Raw genomic sequence first — 22,864 nt, forward strand, 5'->3', positions numbered from 1 at the left:
GAAAAGGAGGGTATGTCCTTCAATTGGGGAATGGCTGAACAAACTGTGGTATATGCGGGTGATGGAATACTATTGTGCTAAAAGGAATAATAAACTGGAGGAGTTCCAGGCGAACTGGAGAGACCTCCGGGAACTGATGCAGAGCGAAAGGAGCAGAGCCAAAAGAACATTGTACACAGAGACTGATATACTGTGGTAAAATTGAATGTAATGGACCTCTGTACCAGCAGCAATACAATGACCCAGGACAATTCTGAGGGATTTATGGTAAAGAACGCTACCCACATTCAGAGGAAGGACTACAGGAGAGGAAACATATAAGAAAAGCAACTGCTTGAACGCATGGGTCGGGGCGGACATGATTGGGGATGTGGACTCGAAACTACCACACCAATGCAACCACCAACAATTGGGAAATTGGTCTTGATTAAGGACACATGACAAAACCAGTGGAAAAGTGCGTCAGCCATGGGTGGGGGGAGTGCGGGGGGTGAAGGGGAAAATAGGAGCATGAATCATGTAACCATGTTAAAAATGATTATTAATAAATGTTAAATGAAAAAAAAAATAAAATAAAATAAAATCAAAGATGATTGAATTTTCTATGTGTACATCTTGATCTCTTTAGACAAGCTCATTTTTCGTCCTCCCTGAAACTGTTTCCTTTTGAATCTTCAGAATTTCATTCTTGAATATTTATCATTGTTCACAAGATTATTTCCTCTATAGCATTTTAGCCCACAGGATTCTATCTATCTGCTCCTAACTTTTAAAAAAACTGTTTCCCCACTATCTCAGGTGAATGTAAGATTATGACCAAATGACACTTTCTCCATCACAAACTCTAGGAAACACTGGTCATTTCTCCCTGGCATTCCCATTACACAATAGATATAGTACTAGACCTGGAAATCAGGAAGATCTGAGTTCAAATCTGACCTCAGCCACTTATTACTGGTTCATTCCTGTCCAAGTCACTTAATCTATTTACTCATCTGTAAAATGAGGATAATAATAAATAGGACCTACCTCCCAGAGTTGTTGTAATTAATATTTATGAAGCACTTTGCAAACCTGAAAGCACTACATAAATTCTGGTGAGAATCAGATCCAAAATGGAACCTCCCCATGTGGTTTCTCTATCTTTTGAAAGATGAGACCACCTCTAAGGCCAGTCAAGGAGTTATCAGCTGACCTGCTTTTGGCAGAGAAAAGTGTTCTAGTTGCTATCTGGATTACTGAAGTCTTTCACCACCACTATATCATATTTCTGTGCCAGGTTTATGATTTTTTTCTCAAATTTCTTATTTCTGTATCAATAATATAACTTGTTTCTTCTTCACTCACCTTCACCCTAATATTCTCCACATGCTATGCTTCCCTATTTTTGACTACAGTATTAGCCCTCTAGACCCATGATCCAATGGCCTTCCTTTCACAAAGTCTAGTGATCCCAAAGAGGCCAACTTTGTCTCACTGCATTAGGGCCTCAAGTTCTTTTTTTCTTTGCTGCCTAAATCTATCCCAAATCTGAGGTATTTGTGTATAGACATTTGGAGCCATGATGGGTTTTGACTACCGATTCCTTTCTTGGATTTTTTTAATTGTAAATTTCTGGTTATCCCAATTGCTTCTCTTGCTTCTTTCACTACAGTTCTTTATAGTATTTCACTTGGGAGATACACATCAGCAGTCTTCTTTCTGCCCTTTATTTTTTAGTTTAAAGTCCTTTTGATTAGCTTTGCAAATAGTCTCACCATCCTCTATTAGGTCCATTTCTGGCCACAAATCTGCCATCTTTCTATTTTAAGCTACCATCTCAAAAATACAAACCCTCTTCTCAGACACCACTTTCTTAGGCAGCTGTTCTGTTTGCAAATAAATTTTTCTCCTCTGTATTCCTTGCCTTCCCTGGGCATCAGTGAGGAAAATACAACCTGTTCCCCTTTCTTGAGTTTCTTGTCCAAGAGTTCATAACTAAGCACCAGCAATATTGTTTAGATTCTTTCTGGTAGTGTCATTAGTGTTCACATTAATCCCTAGGACTAGGCAAGTGTAATACACTTTGATAAGGGATTTTCAGGATTAATGCTCACCTCCATTGGGGAGGATAAAGAAGAATTCGTTATATCATTTTACAAATCTTCAGAATTAGCGGACTCAAATGTAATTTATTTTGTCAAGTAAGAGTGAATTTGGGCTTTCTAGGAAATAATAACAAATGAAGAATCTTCAGAATAAAGGGAAAGACCAGGGGAAGAGATAAAAACAAATATGACACACTCTCTGATAACTTAAGCACCATAACAATTTCTGATCACTTCAGTGATATCCACCTTAATTACAGCTCTATTTTCCACAAGCTGAAATGGCCTGGCTAGGCTCTGAATAATATTTTTAAACCCATTACCGCCAAGCAGCACCTTTCATGACAGCAAACCATAATTTCATAATCAAATCTCAGAACTGGAGAGGAAAAATACTGTCTGATTGCCTTAAAGAAAGAAAATAAAGGCTAACATCAGGAATACCAAAAGCTATCTTTGAGCCAACAGAGAACCAAGTGACTAGAATATTCTACTGAAAATGGAATGGGGAGGTTGAGGATGTTCAACTAATACTGATGAGAAGTTTGGATGGAAAGGAAAAGCAGCAAAATAAACTTACCATTGATGATTGGAGGCATTGAAAGGACCACACCGTTACTATCATAGATAACTGGGTATAGGGGTTTATTTTCAATAATGTGCAAGAAATGTTTCAGGTGGTTGTCAGTCTGAAGAAATAAAATGACATAATGTGATTTGCCCATAATTTACCTCACTATAAGAAGTTCACAAGTCTAGCTATTTGTGAATCTAAGAAAAGCAATTATAAAACCCATAAATTACAGAAAATCCCAATTTTTATTTATTTAACTTAAACTAAATGTGTTATATTCCTTTTCCACAGATCCTCTATCAGGAGGTTTAGAAAATGCTTTCCCAGAAGGGAAAATAGATTGCATTAATTAATTCAGCAACGCTTTTTTTTCCTGATCTTCTTCATAATTCAAAGGTGAATTTTCAACATAGTTCTCAGATGGAAGGGAAACAGATCACCTCTCTCATTTTTGCAGATGAGGGACAAGCCCAGAGAGATGAGGTACTTTGTTGAAAGTCAGAGAGCTACTTCCTGGTACAGCCAAATCTAGACTCAAGCTCCTGACTCCAGGTTCTACAGCTGTAAAATAGAATGATGCTAAATGATCAAAACTAGAATTTAACTTGAGACTTTAGTTTCATTTGCCCACTGTTTTAAACCAACTGTGCTGACCAGCTACAATTAACACTAAGAGAAGTAGCAGATAAACTTTTTTATATCACTAAGCATTTTTCAAATTATTATGTCCACTGCTAGAGAGAGGTGTCTTGACAGTCCATAGGATGATTTTTTCATTTGTGAAACTGAACAACTTAAAGCTCACAACCACCCTTTTTTTCACAGCAAATGGAACAGTGAGAAACAATGTGACATGGTGGATAGAGGCTAGCCTAAGAGACTGAAAGGTATGGGTTCAAGTCCTACTTCTGACACATACTGGCTTTGTGACCTGGGGCAAGTCATTCAATGTCACAGACAACTAAGTGACAGAGGAGGAAATGAATTGCATTGATTGGCATTGGGAAGAAATCAGATGTCTAAGAAAACAAAAGCTTAGCATAATGTATGTCAAATGTTATCTTTTCATGATCGTTTACTTAAGAATCCTGGACTGATCATTTTAGAGGGAAAATAAATACAGTCAATAATTGATAAATGTTCAAAATAACTAAGAAGAAAATAAATAAAAATTAAAACAACCTTGAGGTAGGACCTCCAACCTATCAGACTAGCAAAGATGTTAAAATAGGGGAAAACTTATTATTGTAGAAGTTGTACAAATAAAGGAACATTTGTCCACTCATGGTAGAAACATGAATTGGTTCAATCATTCTGGAAAAAAAATGCAGAATAGCCTAAAAAAAATTCCACCACTGGCATACTCTTAGCATAGTATCTGGCACATAGTAAACACTTAAAAAATGCATGTTGATTGACTGATTGATTATATGCCAAGGAAGCTAATGATAGCAAGAAAGGCCTCAAATATACATAAATGTTAGTAGCATTATTTGTGAAAATCAAAACTGGAAAAAACATGGGGAATGGCTTAACAAATTATAGTATCCAGTATACACAGTACAGGCGGCTAGGTGGTACAGTGGATAGATTGTTGGGCCTGGAGTCAGGAAGCTTTGATTTCAAATCTGGCCTCAGACGCTTATTAGCTATGTGACCCTGGGTAAGCCACTGAACTCTGTTTGCCTCAATTTCTTCATCTGGAAAAGGAAATGGCAAACCACTCCAGTATCTTTGCCAATAGAAAATCCCAAATGGGGTCACAGTCAGACATGACTAAAAAAATGACCAAACAACATACATGGTATATAATTACAGGGAATTACAAATATGAAGAATTCCAAGAAACATGATTAAACAGACACAAAGGAAATGATACAAAGAGAATGATAAAGACAATAATTATAAAGTCAACATGGAAAGGTAACAACAAAACTCTGGTCAAATACAACAGTCCATATTAGGATCACATTAAAGTTCCTCATCTCCTTCTTAACAATCAATGAACCGGGCAGCTGGGTAGCTCAGTGGAGTTAGAGTCAGGCCTAGAGACAGGAGGTCCTAGGTTCAAATGTGACCTCAGCCACTTCCCAGCTGTGTGACCCTGGGCAAGTCACTTGACCCCCATTGCCCACCCTTACCAATCTTCCACCTATGAGACAATACACCGAAGTACAAGGGTTAAAAAAAAAAAACAACAACAATCAATGAACTAACTTCTTCAGGGAACATATTTGGTGTTAGTGTCAGTTGGAAAGGAAAGAAAGACACAAGCATTCATTTAGTGTATGTTAAGTACTTTACAAATATCTCATTTGGTTCTCTCAACAATGATGGGCGGCAGGTGCTATTAGAATCTCTATTTTACAGCTGAGGAAACTGAGACAAAAAGGGACTTGCCCAGAGTCACATAAGTATTAAGCATCTCTCTGAGCTGGAGTTGAACTCAGATTTTCCTGACTCCAGGTCTAACACTTCCATAGCATCAACTCCTTGACAAAATCTGTTGTGTCAAAAACAAAATTAAGTAGTAAAGTTTTTTTTAAAGGAAGCAAAACATTTTATTTCATTATTTATCTTTTGTTTTTTACTCTTTCCTTCTTACTTAGAATCAATACTAAGTGTCTATTCCCAGGCACTAGAGAGGTGGCTCCAGCTGCCCCTTCGTTCCTTCTCTTGAAGGCCACTTTCCTGAGTCACCAGTAGTCAGGAAGATGCCACTCACCTTGTATAAATCCATCAGTTCACAAGCTGTGTGCTCCTTCTTCTGATTTAGTGCCTTGAATTTAATATCTGAAGGAGTCCTAGCGGTATAAGTAAATGGCCCTGAAATAGTGTCCAGATCATGAGTCCCAATCGCCACCAAGGCCCTTTTCCTAAAAATTACAATCAAACCAGATGATTAGATATGGCACTAACACCAGTTACTGTAGTTATTTTTCTCATGAAATTACAGTTCCTGGAAGGGTGTTCTGAAGCTAGAAACAGAACAGGGAATGGGAAAAGGGCAATCCTGCTAAAATAATCTGACACTTCTCACGCACTAGGATAAGCCCCAGGCCTCACAGCTCACGGCTTCCAAATGTAAAGACACAAATCCAGGGTCGGCTCCCAGGCCAAACTACACAGGTTCGTTCCTATTTCAGGGGTAACTATGGTCCTTTTGTTTCCCACCACTGCTTCTAACGTGCACTGTTAAAACACAATACATTCTAACTGCCCATTTCCAGGTACATGAGTGTGGTATCCTCTCCTGGCCAGTCATTCGGGCAGTGAATGAGCATTTATTAAGCCCAGGGACCATCCCAACACCAGGTGTAATTAAGAAGTGGGTCAGGGGGGCCTTGAGTTGGTAATAAGGCTAGCAGGAGGATGGTGCTGGTTGTAAGGAGGGAGTGAACCGCATCAGGGCTGGACTTGTAATTTGTCTGTAACTGTAACAAGGATCCAACCCTGGTACCTGAGTGACCAGAGAAACCTCGCTGCTAGCTCCCAGGCTCCTTTAAGGTATCTGGTAACCGGCCCCTTTCCTGCTGAGGAAGCAGCTCCCTATTGGTTAATGGCAGGCTGGCAGGAGGCGGATGTAGAGCTTCCTGCCCCTCAGCAATGGAGTTTGTTCCAGCCCAAACTGCTCCGAATCCCTTCCTGTTACCTGTTCTCCTTGGCCTGGGATGGTAGGCAAATAACCACAAATTCTCTAGTCAAAGCTAAGGTGTTTATTGATAACAAAAGGGAACAAGGCAGAGGAAAGAGGGTCAGGAAATACTGTGATCTGATGGTGAAAGATTATCTGACTTAGGTTGCTAGAGATCCTGTTGGGATGGTCTTTGCTGACTCAGGGCAGGCAGCCCTGGGTCAGAGTGATGCGGTCACTGGTTGACAAATAAAGTTGTTCTTGGACTAAATCTTGGCAGTGGTGATAAATATATTGAGTTGCTCTAGAAGATTAGGTCTTAAAACCTTACACTACTCTAAGGCCTAAACTACCCACATTCCACATACCCACCACCCGGGCCCAGGAGGGATAAGAGGTAAGAGTGATCAGGGCAAAGTCGGGGGGAAAAAAGAACCCAGCCTGGGTCTCCAGGGCTTTTTATACCCTTGGTTCACTGGTAGTTGTGGCTCGTGCCACCTTCAACATTTTATCCAGGGCAATTGACAGGTTTGCCCTAAGCCAACATGGCAAGGTTAAAAATCCTATATTACAATATGCCCATTTGTCTTTTGGAAATTTGCACCTTGCAACATTTCCAGATCCCTATGTTACTAAACTAAAGAATTCTATACTTACTCTAAGACTAAACTAAACTATTCCCCTTAATCCCTTCAAGTATTCCCAAAACAATAAAAGATTCTAACTCCTATTCTTAAGCTGTTTCTATTCTAAGCTTCTCTTCTTTGCTGTCACACTTGGCTTCCTCCACTTTGTCATGATCCAGGTCAGATCCCTTCAGTGCAGCAGTAGCAGGCTTTCTGCTGGTCCTGCTCTCCTCTGGTCGGCTTCAAGGCACGTCACTAGGCTGGTGCACTAGAGGCAAGCCACTTTTGCTCCTTATTGATCTGTAAACTAGGATTTTCTTAGACCACAGAAGTCAGCAAGCTCTAGCCCCTGAGCTTGCAAGCCCCATCACTGGGGAAAGTTTATGCTGGACTTTGTGAGATCTGCCTTTCCTAGGATGAAGTAAGGGGGAGGAGTTGAGGTCTCTCTCAAAAAACCCAATCATGGGGCAGCTGGGTGGCTCAGAAGATGGAGAACCAGGAGGAGAGACAGAAGGACCTGTGTTCAAATCTGACCTCAGGCACTTCCTAGCTAGGTGACCCTGGTGACTTAACCCCCATTGACTAGCCCTTACCACTCTTCTGCTTTGGAAGAAAGAAAGAAAGAGAGAAAGAGAGAAAGAGAGAAAGAGAAAAAGAGATAAGGAAGGAAGGAAAAGAAAAGAAAAGAAAAGAAAAGAAAAGAAAAGAAAAGAAAAGAAAAGAAAAGAAAAGAAAAGAAAAGAAAAGAAAAGAAAAGAAAAGAAAAGAAAAGAAAAGAAAAGAAAAGAAAAGAAAAGAAAAGAAAAGAAAAGAAAAGAAAAGAAAAGAAAAGAAAAGAAAAGAAAAGAAAAGAAAAGAAAAGGAAAAGAAAAGAAAAGAAAAGAAAAGAAAAGAAAAGAAAAGAAAAGAAAGATCCACCCATGGGGAGTGGCAAGGGAAGCCCTAAGGTTGAGCTATTAGTCATGAGAAAGAGAACACAATTCCCTTCATAAGCAAGAGACAGGGCTCCCTTGCTCCTTTCTCTTCTCCTAGAAGGTTGGTGAGAAAGCCATTCTTTGTTGGCAGACGTATGCATCTGTTAATAAACACTTATTTTTGGAAGAATGGCCTCATATACATTACTGGTTAAAAATCTGAATGATTCAACTGCTAGTACCTATTTATTTTAAATACTATGTATATAGTAAATGTGTATATGTCTGTAAATATGTGTGTATATATATAAATGTGTTAAATGTATATGTGTAACTGAATTATCTATATGAATAAAAGTTCCCTGAGAACACAGACTATTTCATTTTTGTCCATGAATACTAGTGCCTAGAATATAAATATGCACTTAATGCTTCTTGATGGACTATTTAAACATTTCCACAAGGAATGCCTCATAAATTAGGAAGGCAAGGTGGTACAGTGGATAGCACACTGGGCCTGGACTCAGAAAGATCTAAGTTCAATTCCAGTTTCAGATACTTACTACCTATGTGACTCTGGGAAAGTTATTTCACTGGTGCCTGCCTCAGTTTGCTTCATGGAGATCATAACAGTCCCTAACTCCCAGAGCTTCTGTGAGGATAAAATAGGATAAAATTTATAAAGCTCTCTTCAAAAGCTAAAAGAGTTATATAAATGGTAGTTATCACTACTATTATTAAATGATCAGAGAACAGAACTGCACCAACAATTAACCTTAATAAAATAGTATATGTATGTATATATGTAAGAGGTTATATTCCTTTTTATATTTTAAAAGTAAGTCTTACTATTTTTCCTAAGTAGCATTCTGGCAAATTTTTAAAAAAGTGTCTATTTTTATATGAATTGACTCTGTTTGACTATCATTTGGTCTTTCAAAAGTATATTCTGCGCAAAAGATATAATTTTATTTTTCTTTGATGATAACAAAAGATATTTTGCTGAAGACTAAATAGCTTAAAAGAGAATAAACCCAGGGTGAAGAGTAACCATATGGGCAACAGGTCCTCAAATACCTAAAACTACCCAGGAGGTGAAATCTTTCAGAAAAAAGTTTCCAGACCAGTTTTGAAGGACTTATGACAAAGAATCCTATCCCCTTTCAGAAAAGGAACTGTTGGAATCAGATGCAGATCAAAGCATACAATCTTCCGCATTGATTTGTTTACAGTTATTTTGGGATTTTGGTTTTATATGAATATTCACTTACAATGATCAATATCGAAGTATGTTTTACATGATAATACATGTAATAACCCAGATCAAATTGCTTACCTTCTCTGAGAGGGAGGAGGAAAGGGAGGGAGATAATTTGGATCTTATAATTTCAGAAAACATGTTGAAAATTGTTATTACATATAATTGGGAAAATAAAATGTCTTTGAATAAAAATAAAAAATTAAAAAAACAAGTTTCCAGGCCTCCATTGTCTATGTGAGCCATGTGTGAGGAAGAATAGAATTTGAGTTGGAAAAGACTATAGGGTGTAGGAAGAAGAGAAATGGATAACACACCTGGAAAGAGGCTCAGAGAGCACAATATTGAAAATAGTTAGACACTGAATTTATAGAGATCTGTGATTTTTCATAAAATAAAAAGACAGATTAACTTAGGTTTCTTTTAGTTTCCTTTGCTGTAACTCAATCCTAAAATGACATAACCATATATAAATTCCAGGTATCAGGTGTTAATAAAGTTTATAATAAAATATTAAAATCACAATCTCTAATGTTCAAAGACACTGTTCTTAAGTTCTTCCTGCCCCTGCTATAGGTAAAAGAATTTGTATTTACTGGATACAACACAACTGAAATCCTAGTTATTGCCACATCCTCCAATCAAATGCTCATTAAAGTGTGGAGATAAGCTGCTTTTCAAAGTACAAATGAGCTTTTGCAGATCTGACAAAGCTGGACAGTTACTATGTCAGAGTCTAGCAATCACCTTGATTTATGTAATCCAACGATCATCTAAATTGGAAGAAGTTCATTAGCAGAAGGCCGATCGCTAAATGGGGGATTCCTTTCAGTCCCTACAATTCAAAGGGAAGGAGGGATTGAGATTTGCATTTATGGAGCAAGAACTAAGACAGAAAAACACAAATCCTTAAAGCAAATCATTACCATCTATTCTAAAGTTTGCCTTTGAAAACAAACCTGCAGATATTCTGATGTAATTTCTCCTGAAGTTCAATGAAACTATCATAGCGAGCTTTAGAAAACTTGATGTTTCGAAGAACTGCTGCTACAGCATAAGGACGGACTTGGGCAGTCTGAAACGTATGAAATCAGAAGAGATAACACAAAATTTTTACAGTAAAAATTCCCATTAGAGGCCTGATTTTCTTCTTAAACTTTATAATTCACATTTCAATCAAATCAAGCAACTAGCCAACAAAGATTAAGTGTCCACTAAATGACACTGAAATAAAACTTTTCTAGATTAAAATAAAGCTATTTTCTTCACTAAAGATCTAGAAAGAGAAAGCAATTTTGCCAATAGTTGATGGTTTTAGAAAAACAACATTAAGATTTTTAATACACTCATGTTTCAGTTCTTTTCAGTTTTATGTATGGTCCCATGTTTGTAGTGTTGTACCTTAATTTTTTTTCTGGAATATTGTATTTCTAAGGTCAATTTTAAGGACTCATCATTACATTTTTTTCATGAGTACAGCAATAAGTTAAATTTAAGCATATAAATTATACTGAATGATTAACAGTCATCTGCTTTTGATAGGATAAGAAAGTCAGGTTCTTATTTCTTTCTTCTTTCAACCTAGCAGAACAAACACGTACGAAAAGTATTTGATGAACGAGAAACAAGAAGCAAGACTTGATACCTCTTCTGTGATGATCAATCTCTGGATCTGTCCATTACTTGGCTTTATCCTTTTGTATCTTGGAGCTTTTATCCTACAATTTAAAAATGCAAATTAATATATTGAGATCCAAACATGCCAGTACCTAAAAATAGATCATACTTTAAGTTAAAGTACTTTGGAATTGGAAGATATATAAAATATGACTATGAATATTGTAAATATCACAAAGGTGAATATAAATTAAAAGACAATCTAAATTTGACCTTTAAGGATGAAGTTATTGGTGACAGTTGTCATGAAGGCTAAAGATTTACTTAATAAGGGCTTTTTATTCATTCATTTACTCATGAGTGCATATGCTATTAAAAACAAAGTTTATAAATACATACTATATATCACCATTTGTAGCTTCCCACCAACAAAGCTCCATTTCTATTTCCATAAATGGTAATTTTACCATTTTTATTTATTGTCTTAATTCATAAACTTGATGTATGTATGTTATGTTATGTTACATTGTTTTATATATTTAGGCTATATACATAATCTAAATATTCTATAAAAGATCCCCAGGTTCTTTTTTTTTATTATTATTAATAAGCAACAGCCAAAATGGCAGAGTAAAGCAGAGAAGCTCCAAGTTGCCACAAGAATCCTCTCCAACCAATATTAAAATAATGCCATAATACAAATACAGAGAGAGAACCAACAAGGAGACAGAGTGAAACAGCTTTCTAGAAAAGAAAAACCCAAAAGGTAGACAGAACATCTGGGTCACTGGGAAGCACAGGAAACAGGAGACTTTAGCAGCAAGGAATGAAGAGCAATCCAAGAGCAAGCCACATACCCTATCCCAAATCTGCTGTCCCAGGTTCAGAACCTAAGTCTAAGCCAAAATCCAGACCCTGAGACACTGCCTAGGCAAACAGAGGCCCAGTAAACCCACGCACCCCTTGAAATTCTAAACCTGTGGAGAAGTCTGGAATCCCAGCCCAGGGCAGTCTGTGAAGTAGGCCCAGAGTTGTTAAAGGTAATTTAATAATTAGGAGGATAATTAGGGGAACAAAATGCCCACAATTCAGTTAAACTCTAAAACATTTACTCAGCCCTCAAAGGCCCCCAGCAATGGGAAACTATAGTTCAGGAGAGAGATTAGGTTGAATATATAGCTATGGGCATTAACTGCATAAAGATAATAATTTAATCCATGGGATCTGATGAGATCAGCCTGAGAAAACATCATGAATAAAAATGAAATATATATAAATTATGAAAAATGTGCAAGGAATAAAAAAGTTTTTACAAGAAATAGTGTTCTACCCGATGTATTCAACATAAATATATTTTCCTTGGAAAGAAATGTTTCATTTGGATTATTTCATGTAAATTGCATGTATCTTTCAAGGAAAAATTATGGTCTTAAATTATATTTTTATTCATCATAATCATTCAAAAGGATATTTTACACATGGTATCAGTAGGGCAAATTTTCAAAAGTTTATGAACAGACCAGCCTTTATCAAAGAGAGAATGTATATGTATCTATTCTACCAAACAAGAGCTTCTGAATATACAAAAAACCTAAAATTTTAAGATCTCCGCCTGATTTTCCTAGAGCATAAATACAGTAGCTAATAATGACAAAGAAACACAGCATCTACCAACAAGGTTGGCAGAACATTTTAGGCCATTTAGTAATAAAAATGTTGCAATACCTCTCTTTAAAAACCTGAAGCCCTCGAACCAATCCTTCCAGACAAAGAAGATCATATCTGTTAGCAGGGACATCAATTTTGTAGAGAATGACATCAGAGGCTCCCTCTGCCTTTTCACCTCCTTGTTCTTTACTTATAATCTCCTTTTCGGAAGTCTAAAAGCATACAACACAAAAACTGCATTCATCACAATGGGGCTGAATAAATCTAAAATTCTTTATAAAGTATTATGTTAAGTCCCACAGGAAAAGAATTATGTCCATTTCTATTCAATAAAGCAGCAAACATTTCATGGTACTAATGTTAAATATTATTCCCAACTAAATCAACATATACACACTCCCTTCTCCAAGTCAACAAATTAACTTCCACAAACATGTTGTGCACAGATGTTTTGGTAGGAACTGCAGGAATCTAAAATACAGGTAAAAAATTATTTCTCTGCCTCATAGAGTTTGCACTATAGTAAACTATACTAGATACCTACAGAGACAATTATAGTACATAAAAAAATTAAATTGGTGTGAACAAAATGCCATGCCAGGTATTATGGGGGACTATAACATTGAGTGAATCAAGGTAGCTTTATGGAGTAGGTAATATTGAATTGGACTTTAAAGGATGGTGAGGGATTCAACAGATATAGAGGAAGAAGGAAGGCAATCCAAGTATAGAAAACACTAATTGGACAAAAAAAGCCAAAACTATGTTGTGCCTTTTCAATGCACAACTCATGGTTTCTACTCTCCAATGTTTATTATAATCATGACAGAATCCGCCTGATATGCTAAGAAAAGAGAAAAATAAAAATAAAGAAATTAGGAGTAAAATACAGTTACTCAAGTAATGAATAAAAGGATGTTTTAAACATTACCTAAGTAGAGGTGGGATTTTGAGGTATATAAATGAAAAAGATTTAAATCAAGGGCACTCTGGGAAAAATGGGCATTTGAATTCAAATTTTTAAAAAGTCCTAAATGAAGTTTAATAGCTAATTCTTTTGTATTCAAAGACACACAGTTAAAAACATCAGTAATTTTGCTACATGAAAAGAACAAAGGCTGTTTCATGTTTGTTTTTGTATCCCAGGGCCTACCAGATAGTAGGCCCTGAATAAATGCTTGCTTAATGAATGGGTAAATCATGAAAAATCATCCCTTTCTCAGTAATTTTGTAAGAAGCCAGCATACTACTGCAACTAATAGAGATGGGCACTGATAGAAGTGGGATCCCTCCTTGGATTTTTTACCAGTTAGCACTAGTTAAGCAGAGATTGCAAAACCTGCATTATTAGCCTATCTAGGCATAAATGGCCAAATCTGTATTGCTAAGCATTTAATTGTTGTATATTATTAATCAGTTAAAATAAACTGGCACTGCTCCATTCTGTATTTAGGTCAGTCTTTTACAGTTGAATATTATTATTGTTAATCATTTGTACTGTTCTGTTCTCTATTTAGGACAGTTATACTGGTCTTATACCTCCCTGCATTTCACATGGAGATAAGGATATTCCAGGGAGATAGTGAAGCTTCTTCTCCCCTGGGGTTTTCTGTCTGGACTAGCCCAAAGCTCAAGGGTGCATTATCAATAAATATACAAACCCCATCCACCCCTTGGAGGACTCCACCAGCCCCAAAAGGGCTATTCCATCAGCCCCAAGGTTATTACATTGCCTTAAACCTCTTCTTCAAATACAAGACTTTCATACCTCTGGAAAAGAATGGAGTTTTGGGGTTTCCTTTCTCTCAGTGAGGCCCCTCGGCACACTTAAATGGAGTGTTTTTCCCACAACATATTTTGGTGGCCCTTAAAGGAAATTGCTTGTGCTTCAGCTCTCTTTGGTCCTGAGATAAGACAGATCCACTTTAACCCTTAAATTCCCAAGGTCCTCTCTTAGGGGTCAGCTTAAGTGGAGGGGGGACAAGGCTCTAGGGTCAGAATTTTGCTGAGCCCTTGCAGGGGCACAGTCACTTGCCAGGAGTATGGGGCAAAGAGCATCTACTCCAAAGATTCACCATTGGGTGCTCTTTTAAGACATGGGGATAAATTAGATTTATCTGACCTGAAATAGAAATGAGTTTAAGTGAAATTGAAAGCTGGTTTGCAGAGGCTAGCATGAGCACATGCTAGGAACTCTGAAGAAAGGAGATAGAGTCTTCATGATCTTGATGCTACCAAACACTCTCTGCTTCTGGCTAAATATTCCCAAACCCTCTCTATGCTACCTGACACTAAAATCCTCCCTTTTTGGTTTATATGGCTATTCTTAGTTTTTCCAAGATGGATAAGGATGAACTCAAGGTGACTGAGTTCACCCCGACTGGACAGGGTCTGAGGTGAATACCTCAGCCCTCACACAACAATGGACTCTGGATAACGCTTCTTAGTCAGGGTTGATAGTATAAAGATCTTCTTTAAGTATGTTTCTTCTATGAGACAAGGTACTCCCAAAGGAATTCAAAAGGTTTCCCTCCTCTCACCAACAGGCTTGTTTAGACAGGCTCAGCAGTGAGAAGCAGCTCCTTCCTCTCAGGCTTCAGGACAGGAAGCGAGAGATGACCACTGAACCTTCAAAACTCTCCCTCCTTCCTCTCCTACATTCCAGAATCCTCTCTTCAGAGTTCCCAACATGTGCTCATGCTAGCGTCTGCAAACCAACTTTCAACTTCAGTTAGACCCATTTCTATTTCCATGATTTTACCATTTCAGACCTAAAGAAGAGGTTTAGGGTAATGAAATAGCCTCAGGCATGGTGGAGTACCCCCCCACACACACACACACACAAGTAACCCCCAGTGGTGGAAGCAGGTCTGGTGCAGTAGCCCAATGGATGAATTTGGGGTTTGCATATTTATTGAATAGTGTACCCCTGGGTGTTTTGGGGTGGTCCAGACAGAAAACCAGTGGAGGAGAAGCCTTGCTATCTCCCTTAGTATGAAACATAAAGAGAGTGCAGTATGTTATAAGAGCAGCATACTTGACATAAATACAAATAGAACAATACAAGTAATTAATAATAATATGCAACAGTATAAGACTCGTAAATATAGAAAAGAACAATGCAAGATTAATTTAAATGCTTAATAATATAGAAATGTTAAATGGTTGGCAATACAGATTTTGCCATTTATGCCTAGCTAGGCTAATAATACAGGTTTTGCAATCTATGCTTAACTAGTGCCAACTGGCAAAAAATACTAGCCTCGAGAGCAGAGGGTCCCACTTCTCTCACTGGCCCCATCCATCACAACAACCGCCTAACTAGTCATTTGGCCTCAAGTCTCTCCCTACTCTGATTCAGTTTCTCTTAAGCTGCAATGCAATGGTCCAGGTCTGATCAGGCAAGCTCAGTAAGTACCAGTAAGTACCTTTCTTACCAGAAAGATTAAAAAAAAAACTCTTCTGTTTAGCATTCAAAGCTCTTCATAACCTGCCCTCTTGCTACCTTTCTGTTCTTCTTACATATTCCTGTAATGCTGGCTTACTTGTAGGTCCTTCAAACAAGCTGTTCCATTTCCCCTCCCATACTAGTGCACTGGCTGTTCCCCCTAAATGAGGGACCTCTCTTTTGCCTCTTAGTTTTCCTGGTTTCAAGAATGAGTTCAAGTCCACTACTCCAGAGACCCTTGCCTGTCTCCTCTTCCCCCCCCCCCACACCACCCCCAAATGCTATTCCCTCTCAGGGGGCCTGCCATGCACTCTCTGGCTCTCTTGTCACTGCCTAATTGTTTATATGGTATCTCCCCTATTAGGGTATAAACTCCTTGAAGGTAAGGACTGCGTCTTTGCCTTTCTCTGTATCTCCAGCACTTAGCCCAGAACTGGCATTTAATAAACATTCAATAAACACTCTAACTTGACTATCTCAGTATTAAGAAATTGTTTAATAATTTGAAAACTTTAAGCAAATATCTATATGACACTTTAATTTTGCAGAACACTTATTTTCTATTTTCTCATTTGATTCTCATAACTCTATTAGACAATTTCTATGGGTATTACTTCCATTTTATTGAGAAGGCAACTGAGGCTCACTGATATCAAGGGACTTGCCCAAGATCAGAGAGAGTGTCTGGTGGGAGGTGAACCAGGTATCTCCCAGTCCAGCCCCAATAATATGTTGATAACATTACAGGCATACTATTATTATAATTGTTGTAGCTTCAAAAAAAATTAAGAATGTTTGTAAATTATATCTCCAGAGCTTTACAATCATTTTCTAAGGAGACTATTGGATTGCAGTATTTAAGACTCAAGTTCTCTTAACTAAAATAATAGCAAAGACAAATCCAGCCTCAGACACTTCCCAGCTGTGTGACCCTGGGCAAGACACTTGACCCCCACTGACCACCCTTACCACTCTTCTACCAAGGAGCCAATACACAGAAGTTAAGGGTTTAAAAAATAATAATAATAGCAAAGAGGAACCAAAAACTATTAAGATACATCACTTAAAACACATATATCATCTGAATGGGTCAAAATGGTAAATCTATAATCTAAACACAAGATGAGGTACATTATACCCTCTAAAAGTAAATGTTTTATTATTTTTTTAGAGACAAAAGAAGATAAAAACATTCCTAATACATACAATTTCATCAAGCTCCAGACCAAATTCGAAGCACAGTTCATCAAATTCTTCATCAGCTAAAAGGGAAAAAAATTATTGATCAAATTTTGGCCAAATTAAAACCAACTAAAATATCAATGGATGTTTTCATTGACTTGAACCTAAGAAAATAAATATCATGATTTTAAAAACTAAAAGCTTCCCATAGGAACTATTTAGCAGGCTGATTAATCCACTTCAATATCAGTTAAAGACATGGGTTTTCTTGCAATAAGAATTTTATATTCACCTAGGAAAAAACCCAGTTACAGTGGGGGTTCAATTAGCTAGTATATGACAGTCAATTATTAAAGCTCAGACAAGCTTTCTTGAACTACATTTTTCTTTGTTTTGCTCTTTGGCATGTTACTTATATCCTGGATTTTGGTGTTGTGATCAGACCTGCATACTTATATTCAAAGGAAAGATGTTACTCCCACCATGACTAATTTCACCCTTCTGTCTCTCATATCCCACACTGAAGCTATTCCTTAAACCCAGAATGAGGTCCCTTGTCCTTACTTCCTCTTGGAACCCTTCAAGGTCAAGTAAGTGCCATCTCTTCAAGAGGCTTTTTGTGATGCCCTCAGTAAGCTTTGCATTTTGCACATATCCTATATTTATCTTAATTTCCTTAAAAATGTGAGTTCCTGGAAGGCTCCACTCTTGCAACTCTTCTTCCTGAACCTGAGACTATCTCTGAGCCTCCTATCTCTCTCACCCAGAGGTGAGTGTTAGCCTTATCCTGCCAGGGCCCAAATGCTACTTTCCTGCTTTCTCTTCAACATATCTAACCCTTCATCCCTAGCCCTCCACTCTCAAGCACTGCTTTATATATTGTCTTCCTAATAAAATGTAAGTTCTTTGAGAGCAAGATCTGTTTCTGTATCCCCAGCACTTAGCACAGTGCCTGAGATAGATCAATATTTTCTTTTCTCCCTCTAATACTTGTATCCCAACACTTGGAATACTGAAGGTAGGCTCTTATGAAACATTCAGGATTGACTGGTTAAGTATCTGCTCTTCAGTCCTCAGTGAATAAGTAGACTTGGTTTTCCTCTACCTTCCTACTCTGATACCTCATTCAGTGTGCAGATGTTGCAGAGATGAGTTTGGGTTCTCCAAAGATATGCCAGTGCTGTATAAGTCCTAAAAGGCCCTACCCACCTGGAAATGATCTAAGTATGGGACTGGAAAAAGAGAACACATTTACATGAATGGAATAGAATATTATTATACTCAAAGAAATGATACATATATGTAATTCAGTGAAGCATATGGAATACTTAATATACATCTTGTTGGACACAGTTTATATGCTGGTTGACTTTGTTGAATTGTTTTTTCTTTTTTTTTTAAATTCCTTATTACATGGGATGGTTCACTACTTTGTGGAGGTGGAGGAGAAAAGTTACATTTTGAAATGTGTTATAAAAATAAGAGGTAGATGGTATCTTTATACCCCTAATAGGCTAGTTAGTTGACAAATGAAAGTAATGTAAAAATAAAATACTGATAAAAATATTTTTAAATGATATATTTGCTGTCTAAAACCAACATGTTAACAGCTAACTGAAGAGAAATTTTAGGAATTTTCCTCAGAAAAATAATGGAGTTGATGTATCATTTGCCCAGAATCAATAAGAAACATGTATAGTCATCTCACCATAGTATCACAATAAGCATAAACAGAAAGCTATGAGGAAAACCAATATCCTCTATAGGATGTGAAAAAGTAAATAAGTTATGACAAAAACAGAAAACATGGCTATGCTCAGTGACTTTAAGAAAGTATTTACCAGGGAAACAAAATGTAAGCTCAAAGACTTTCAGACATGATATCTATTACAAACAATAGGTAGTGATAGGATACTGGGCTTGGAGTCAGGAAGGCTTTGGGTTCAAATTTGCTCTCAGGTACTTAATTACCTGTGTGACCCTGAGCAAGTCACTTAATCTATTTGTTTCAGTTTCCTCATCTGGAAAATGGGAACAATCATAGGGTACTGCCCCCTCCTCAGAGAGCTGTTCTGAGGATAAAATTGGACAATATTTTTAAAATACTCTGAGGACCTTAAAATGCTATAATTATAGCAATTATTATTAAAATCTTAACAACTCCAAGCCTATTGTCCAACAATTCACTGAGTACTGGAGTCAAGAGAGGAGTTTCAAGCAAGTGATTCTAAGGGAAAATATTTATTAAACAAAAATATTCATCATTTCTTTTGGAAGATGTCTGGCAATAGTTCCAAAACAACCAACAATGGATATGCAGGTGACTCTCTCCAAACACTCCAATGTACAGATGACAGTGCATTGATTGCATTAAGCTTTGAAACCAAAAAAAGGAGGTGGAGAACAGCAAGGTGTCTCAGTGGAGGCCTGGAGGTGGAGGTCCTGGGTTCAAATCTAGCCTCAGCCACTTTCTAGCTGGGTGACCCCTGGGCAAGTCACTTAATCCCAATTGCTTAGCTCTTACTACTCTTCTGCCTGGGAAACCATACTTAATTTAGATTCTATGGCAGAAGGTATGGGTTTAAAAATAAACCTGAAATTCACAAGATCACACAAGTAGGAAATGTCAGCATCAGTACTGAAACCTAAGTCCCTCTTGATTCCAAATCCAGGGTTATTTCTACTACATCTTCCTGCCAACAAAACCCAAAGCAGATGAAAAATAAATTATAACGCACAAGAGAATGGGTAACCCATCAAAAGAATTCATCAAGAACTATAGAAAGGAGACAGCTTAAATGGCTTAGTGAATTGAGAACCAGGCCTAAAGACAAGAGGTATTGGATTCAAATCTGGTCTCAGACACTTTCTAGCTGTGTGACCCTGGGCAAATCACTTAACCCCTACTGCATAGCCCTTATATTTTTGCCTTGGAACCCATACACAATATTGATTCCAAGATATAAGGTATGGGGTTTAAAAAAAAAACACAAAACTACAGAAAGATAGTGAGCTCAGTCCTGGATCATCAGACTGACACATATTAGGGAGGCTGAAAGGGTTTTTCAAGGATTCTAAACTGCCCTATTACAAAAGTCAACTTTTTAAATGTCAATATATTCCCAACAATGCTATAAGTAATATTCTCTCCATGAAGATTTTTGAGTATATTCTCCAGATTATGCTAAATGGCAGTGAATTACGGAAATGCATAATCACAAAAGAATTATAGCTACATATAACCCAAAAGGGAATGGGGGGAAAATAACAGACAGCAATCTGCAGCAGGTTCCCATCTGGCATTTCAAGAAGACTTTTCTGGGGCATGTATGACCAGAAAATAAGGGGAGAATAAAGGGATGTGGATATCCATCCATCCCTCCCTCAAAACACACACATGCATGCACACGTGAAAGAACATTCTTAGAGATCACTGTCTTTAAAAAACAAACAAAAAAAAAAAAAACCCCTTACCTTCTGTTAAACCAATACGGCCTATTGGTTCCAAGGTAGAAGAGCAGTAAGCGCTCAGCAATTGGGGTTAAGTGACTTGTCCTGGGTCGCAAAGCTAGGACGCGTCTGAGACTAAATCTGAACCCAGGATTTCTTGTTTTCAGGCCAGGCTCTCTATCCACTAGTCACCAAGCTGCCCCACCCCCCAATTCGGTCTTCCCAAGAAACCTTAGGAAAATGGGAAGGGGGGTGTAAGGAAAGTGACTTGACCCCCACGCTCTCCCCTCGCATCCAGCCCCCGCCCGGTCAAGACCTTGATCATTCCTCCCCCAACCTTAGCAGGGGACATAGGCTGAGGAAGTCTCCCCCACCACCACCCCCCCGGCGAGGCCACCCCGGCTGCTGCCATAACACTACTGCCCATCATGTCGCAGGGTGGACCAGGTTCAGGGCCGCACTTACTGTAGGTCCGGCCCAGGGCTCGGAAAAGCAAATCCCGCTTCACACTGACAGTAGGCATGGCTCCTTCTGAAACACTGCGCCTGCGCGCTAGGTTCCACCGGACTGGTTCCGAGGTCCTGGAAGCAAAGACCCCACTCCTCAGAATGGGATCGTCCGCAATAACTCCTGATTCATTCTCTTTCCTCTCGCTCCGTTTTGTTCCTCCAAGCTCTCTGTGAACAATGGCTTACGGTATTAGTAAACCTAGATATCTGGGGCAAAGAATCTAAGAGGGGAGGCCGGAAGGAAGAAGAGGCAAGGTCCAGAGATGCTGCGAAACAGGCAGTGTCCTAGATAGCCCGTATTGCTGATCGATTTCATCAGCCTGGAGTAAAAGACCAGAAACCGGATAGGGGCGGAGCCCTGGGGAGGTGGAGAATCCGAAGAGGCGGGACAAAGTGGATGGGCGGGGCAAAGGATGAGAAAGAAGAGAAAGGGACAAAGTGGGCGGGACCAGAAGAGCCGGGGCGCGGAGCTGGTGGGCCAGGCTAAAATGGACAGGAGATAGTATCCAAATGATATAATACAGTAATGAAGGAAAGGGGAGAAAAGGTATTTGGAGTAAAGTTGGTAGAACAAGCTCAGGGAGAGAGAAAGTTGTGCTGCCTACTAGGAATAAGGGCTGTCAATACCCAGTGACATATTGTCCGTATCAAAAGTCATGCCCAAGGACGGTCGGTTACCATGGACAGGGCACTAGACCTGGTTCTATGAATCAACCACAAATCCATCAAACAGGATTCCAGTTCAACAAACATTAATTCATCAATAAGTCAACTAATACACATTTAGGAAACACTTAATGTGCCAGACATTGTGCTAGGCACTGGAGATAAGTGCAAAGACGGAAAACAATCCCTACTTTCAAACAGTAAAGGAGGTTCACAAATTATCTTTGATTTTTAATCCTTCCATTTACAGATTACAACCCATCTACCCCTTAGTACATGCTTCCAAGACAGTTGCCTAAAGACATAAATGATGTCCCCAGTGTCAGACAAATAGTGAGTATCAGAAACAGAATTTGAACTCAGATATTCCTGATTCCTGGAAAAGGAAATGGCAAACCATTCCTTTATCTTTGCCAAGAAAAACCCAGATGAGACCACAAAGCGTCCGACATGACTAAAATGACTGAACTACAACAAATTCCTGACTCCACTGATCTGTGAAAATTAAAGTTTATGAAATTAAAAGAAGAAAAAAACTCTGCTCTCAAAGAGCTTATATTTTGTTGGCTGTAGATGACAACAACAATAATAGAATCATAATAATATAACCACCTAATTTGTAGATCTGTTGTCCAGAAAGCACTTTATACTTTAACATGTGATTTGTTTTTATAACCGAATAAGATGAAGAAAACAGTGAAAATTGTTCCTTCCTTATTCCCATTTTAAAAAAAAAATCTCTCAGCAAGGTTTCTGGACTTTCTGACCTTTATGCCCTCTTCTCATCAATGTCCAAAATTTTTTCAGCCTTATTCCCTCACAACACTTTAGCATAAAATATCCACTCCACATGTCCTGGGTCTCCAGTTTTCTAACTATATCGTGAGCAACTTTGTTTAGTCACTTAATGATGTTATTTCCCCCATTTGAAATACATTTCTCTGCCTATTCTAAATCCATAGATCATTTGAGTTTCAGCTTAAGTCTCACTTCTTCACTGACTACTCAAGACTGTTTTATTTTTCCTTTACTCTGAACCCCTCAAGCACTTATAATCATCATTCTCATTTTGGCACTAAATCATGCTACATTGTCTTAGAATTATGGAATTTTGGGAGGTAGTAAAAAGGACTTGAGAGAAAATATAATCCAATCTCATCACTTTACAGAGGAGATGAGGAAACTCCCCACAAGGACCATGAAGAAGTTTTTGTCCAAGTCATTTAGTAAG

At 38.1% G+C, this 22,864-nt stretch overlaps 1 protein-coding gene across 2 annotated transcripts in view; it reads right to left on the bottom strand.

Annotated features, from left to right (window-relative positions):
* FARSB (phenylalanyl-tRNA synthetase subunit beta) overlaps positions 1-20,987 on the bottom strand; it is a 79,762-nt gene extending 58,775 nt beyond the window's left edge. Inside the window, exons 1-7 of one of the 2 annotated variants that reach the window (XM_044670785.1) lie at positions 20,924-20,981; positions 17,033-17,088; positions 12,436-12,590; positions 10,739-10,811; positions 10,053-10,168; positions 5,387-5,537; positions 2,668-2,776 (exon numbers count right to left, since the gene is read on the bottom strand). In XM_044670785.1, the coding sequence (XP_044526720.1) occupies positions 2,668-2,776; positions 5,387-5,537; positions 10,053-10,168; positions 10,739-10,811; positions 12,436-12,590; positions 17,033-17,088; positions 20,924-20,981 (718 nt within the window). Of the gene's footprint in view, positions 1-2,667; positions 2,777-5,386; positions 5,538-10,052; positions 10,169-10,738; positions 10,812-12,435; positions 12,591-17,032; positions 17,089-20,923 lie in introns of both variants that reach the window. The other variant, XM_044670786.1, reaches the window with a different exon arrangement.
* Positions 20,988-22,864: the final 1,877 nt, after the last annotated feature.

This window comes from Gracilinanus agilis, chromosome 3 (assembly GCF_016433145.1).
Source record: "Gracilinanus agilis isolate LMUSP501 chromosome 3, AgileGrace, whole genome shotgun sequence".
Classification (NCBI taxonomy): Eukaryota; Metazoa; Chordata; class Mammalia; order Didelphimorphia; family Didelphidae; genus Gracilinanus; species Gracilinanus agilis.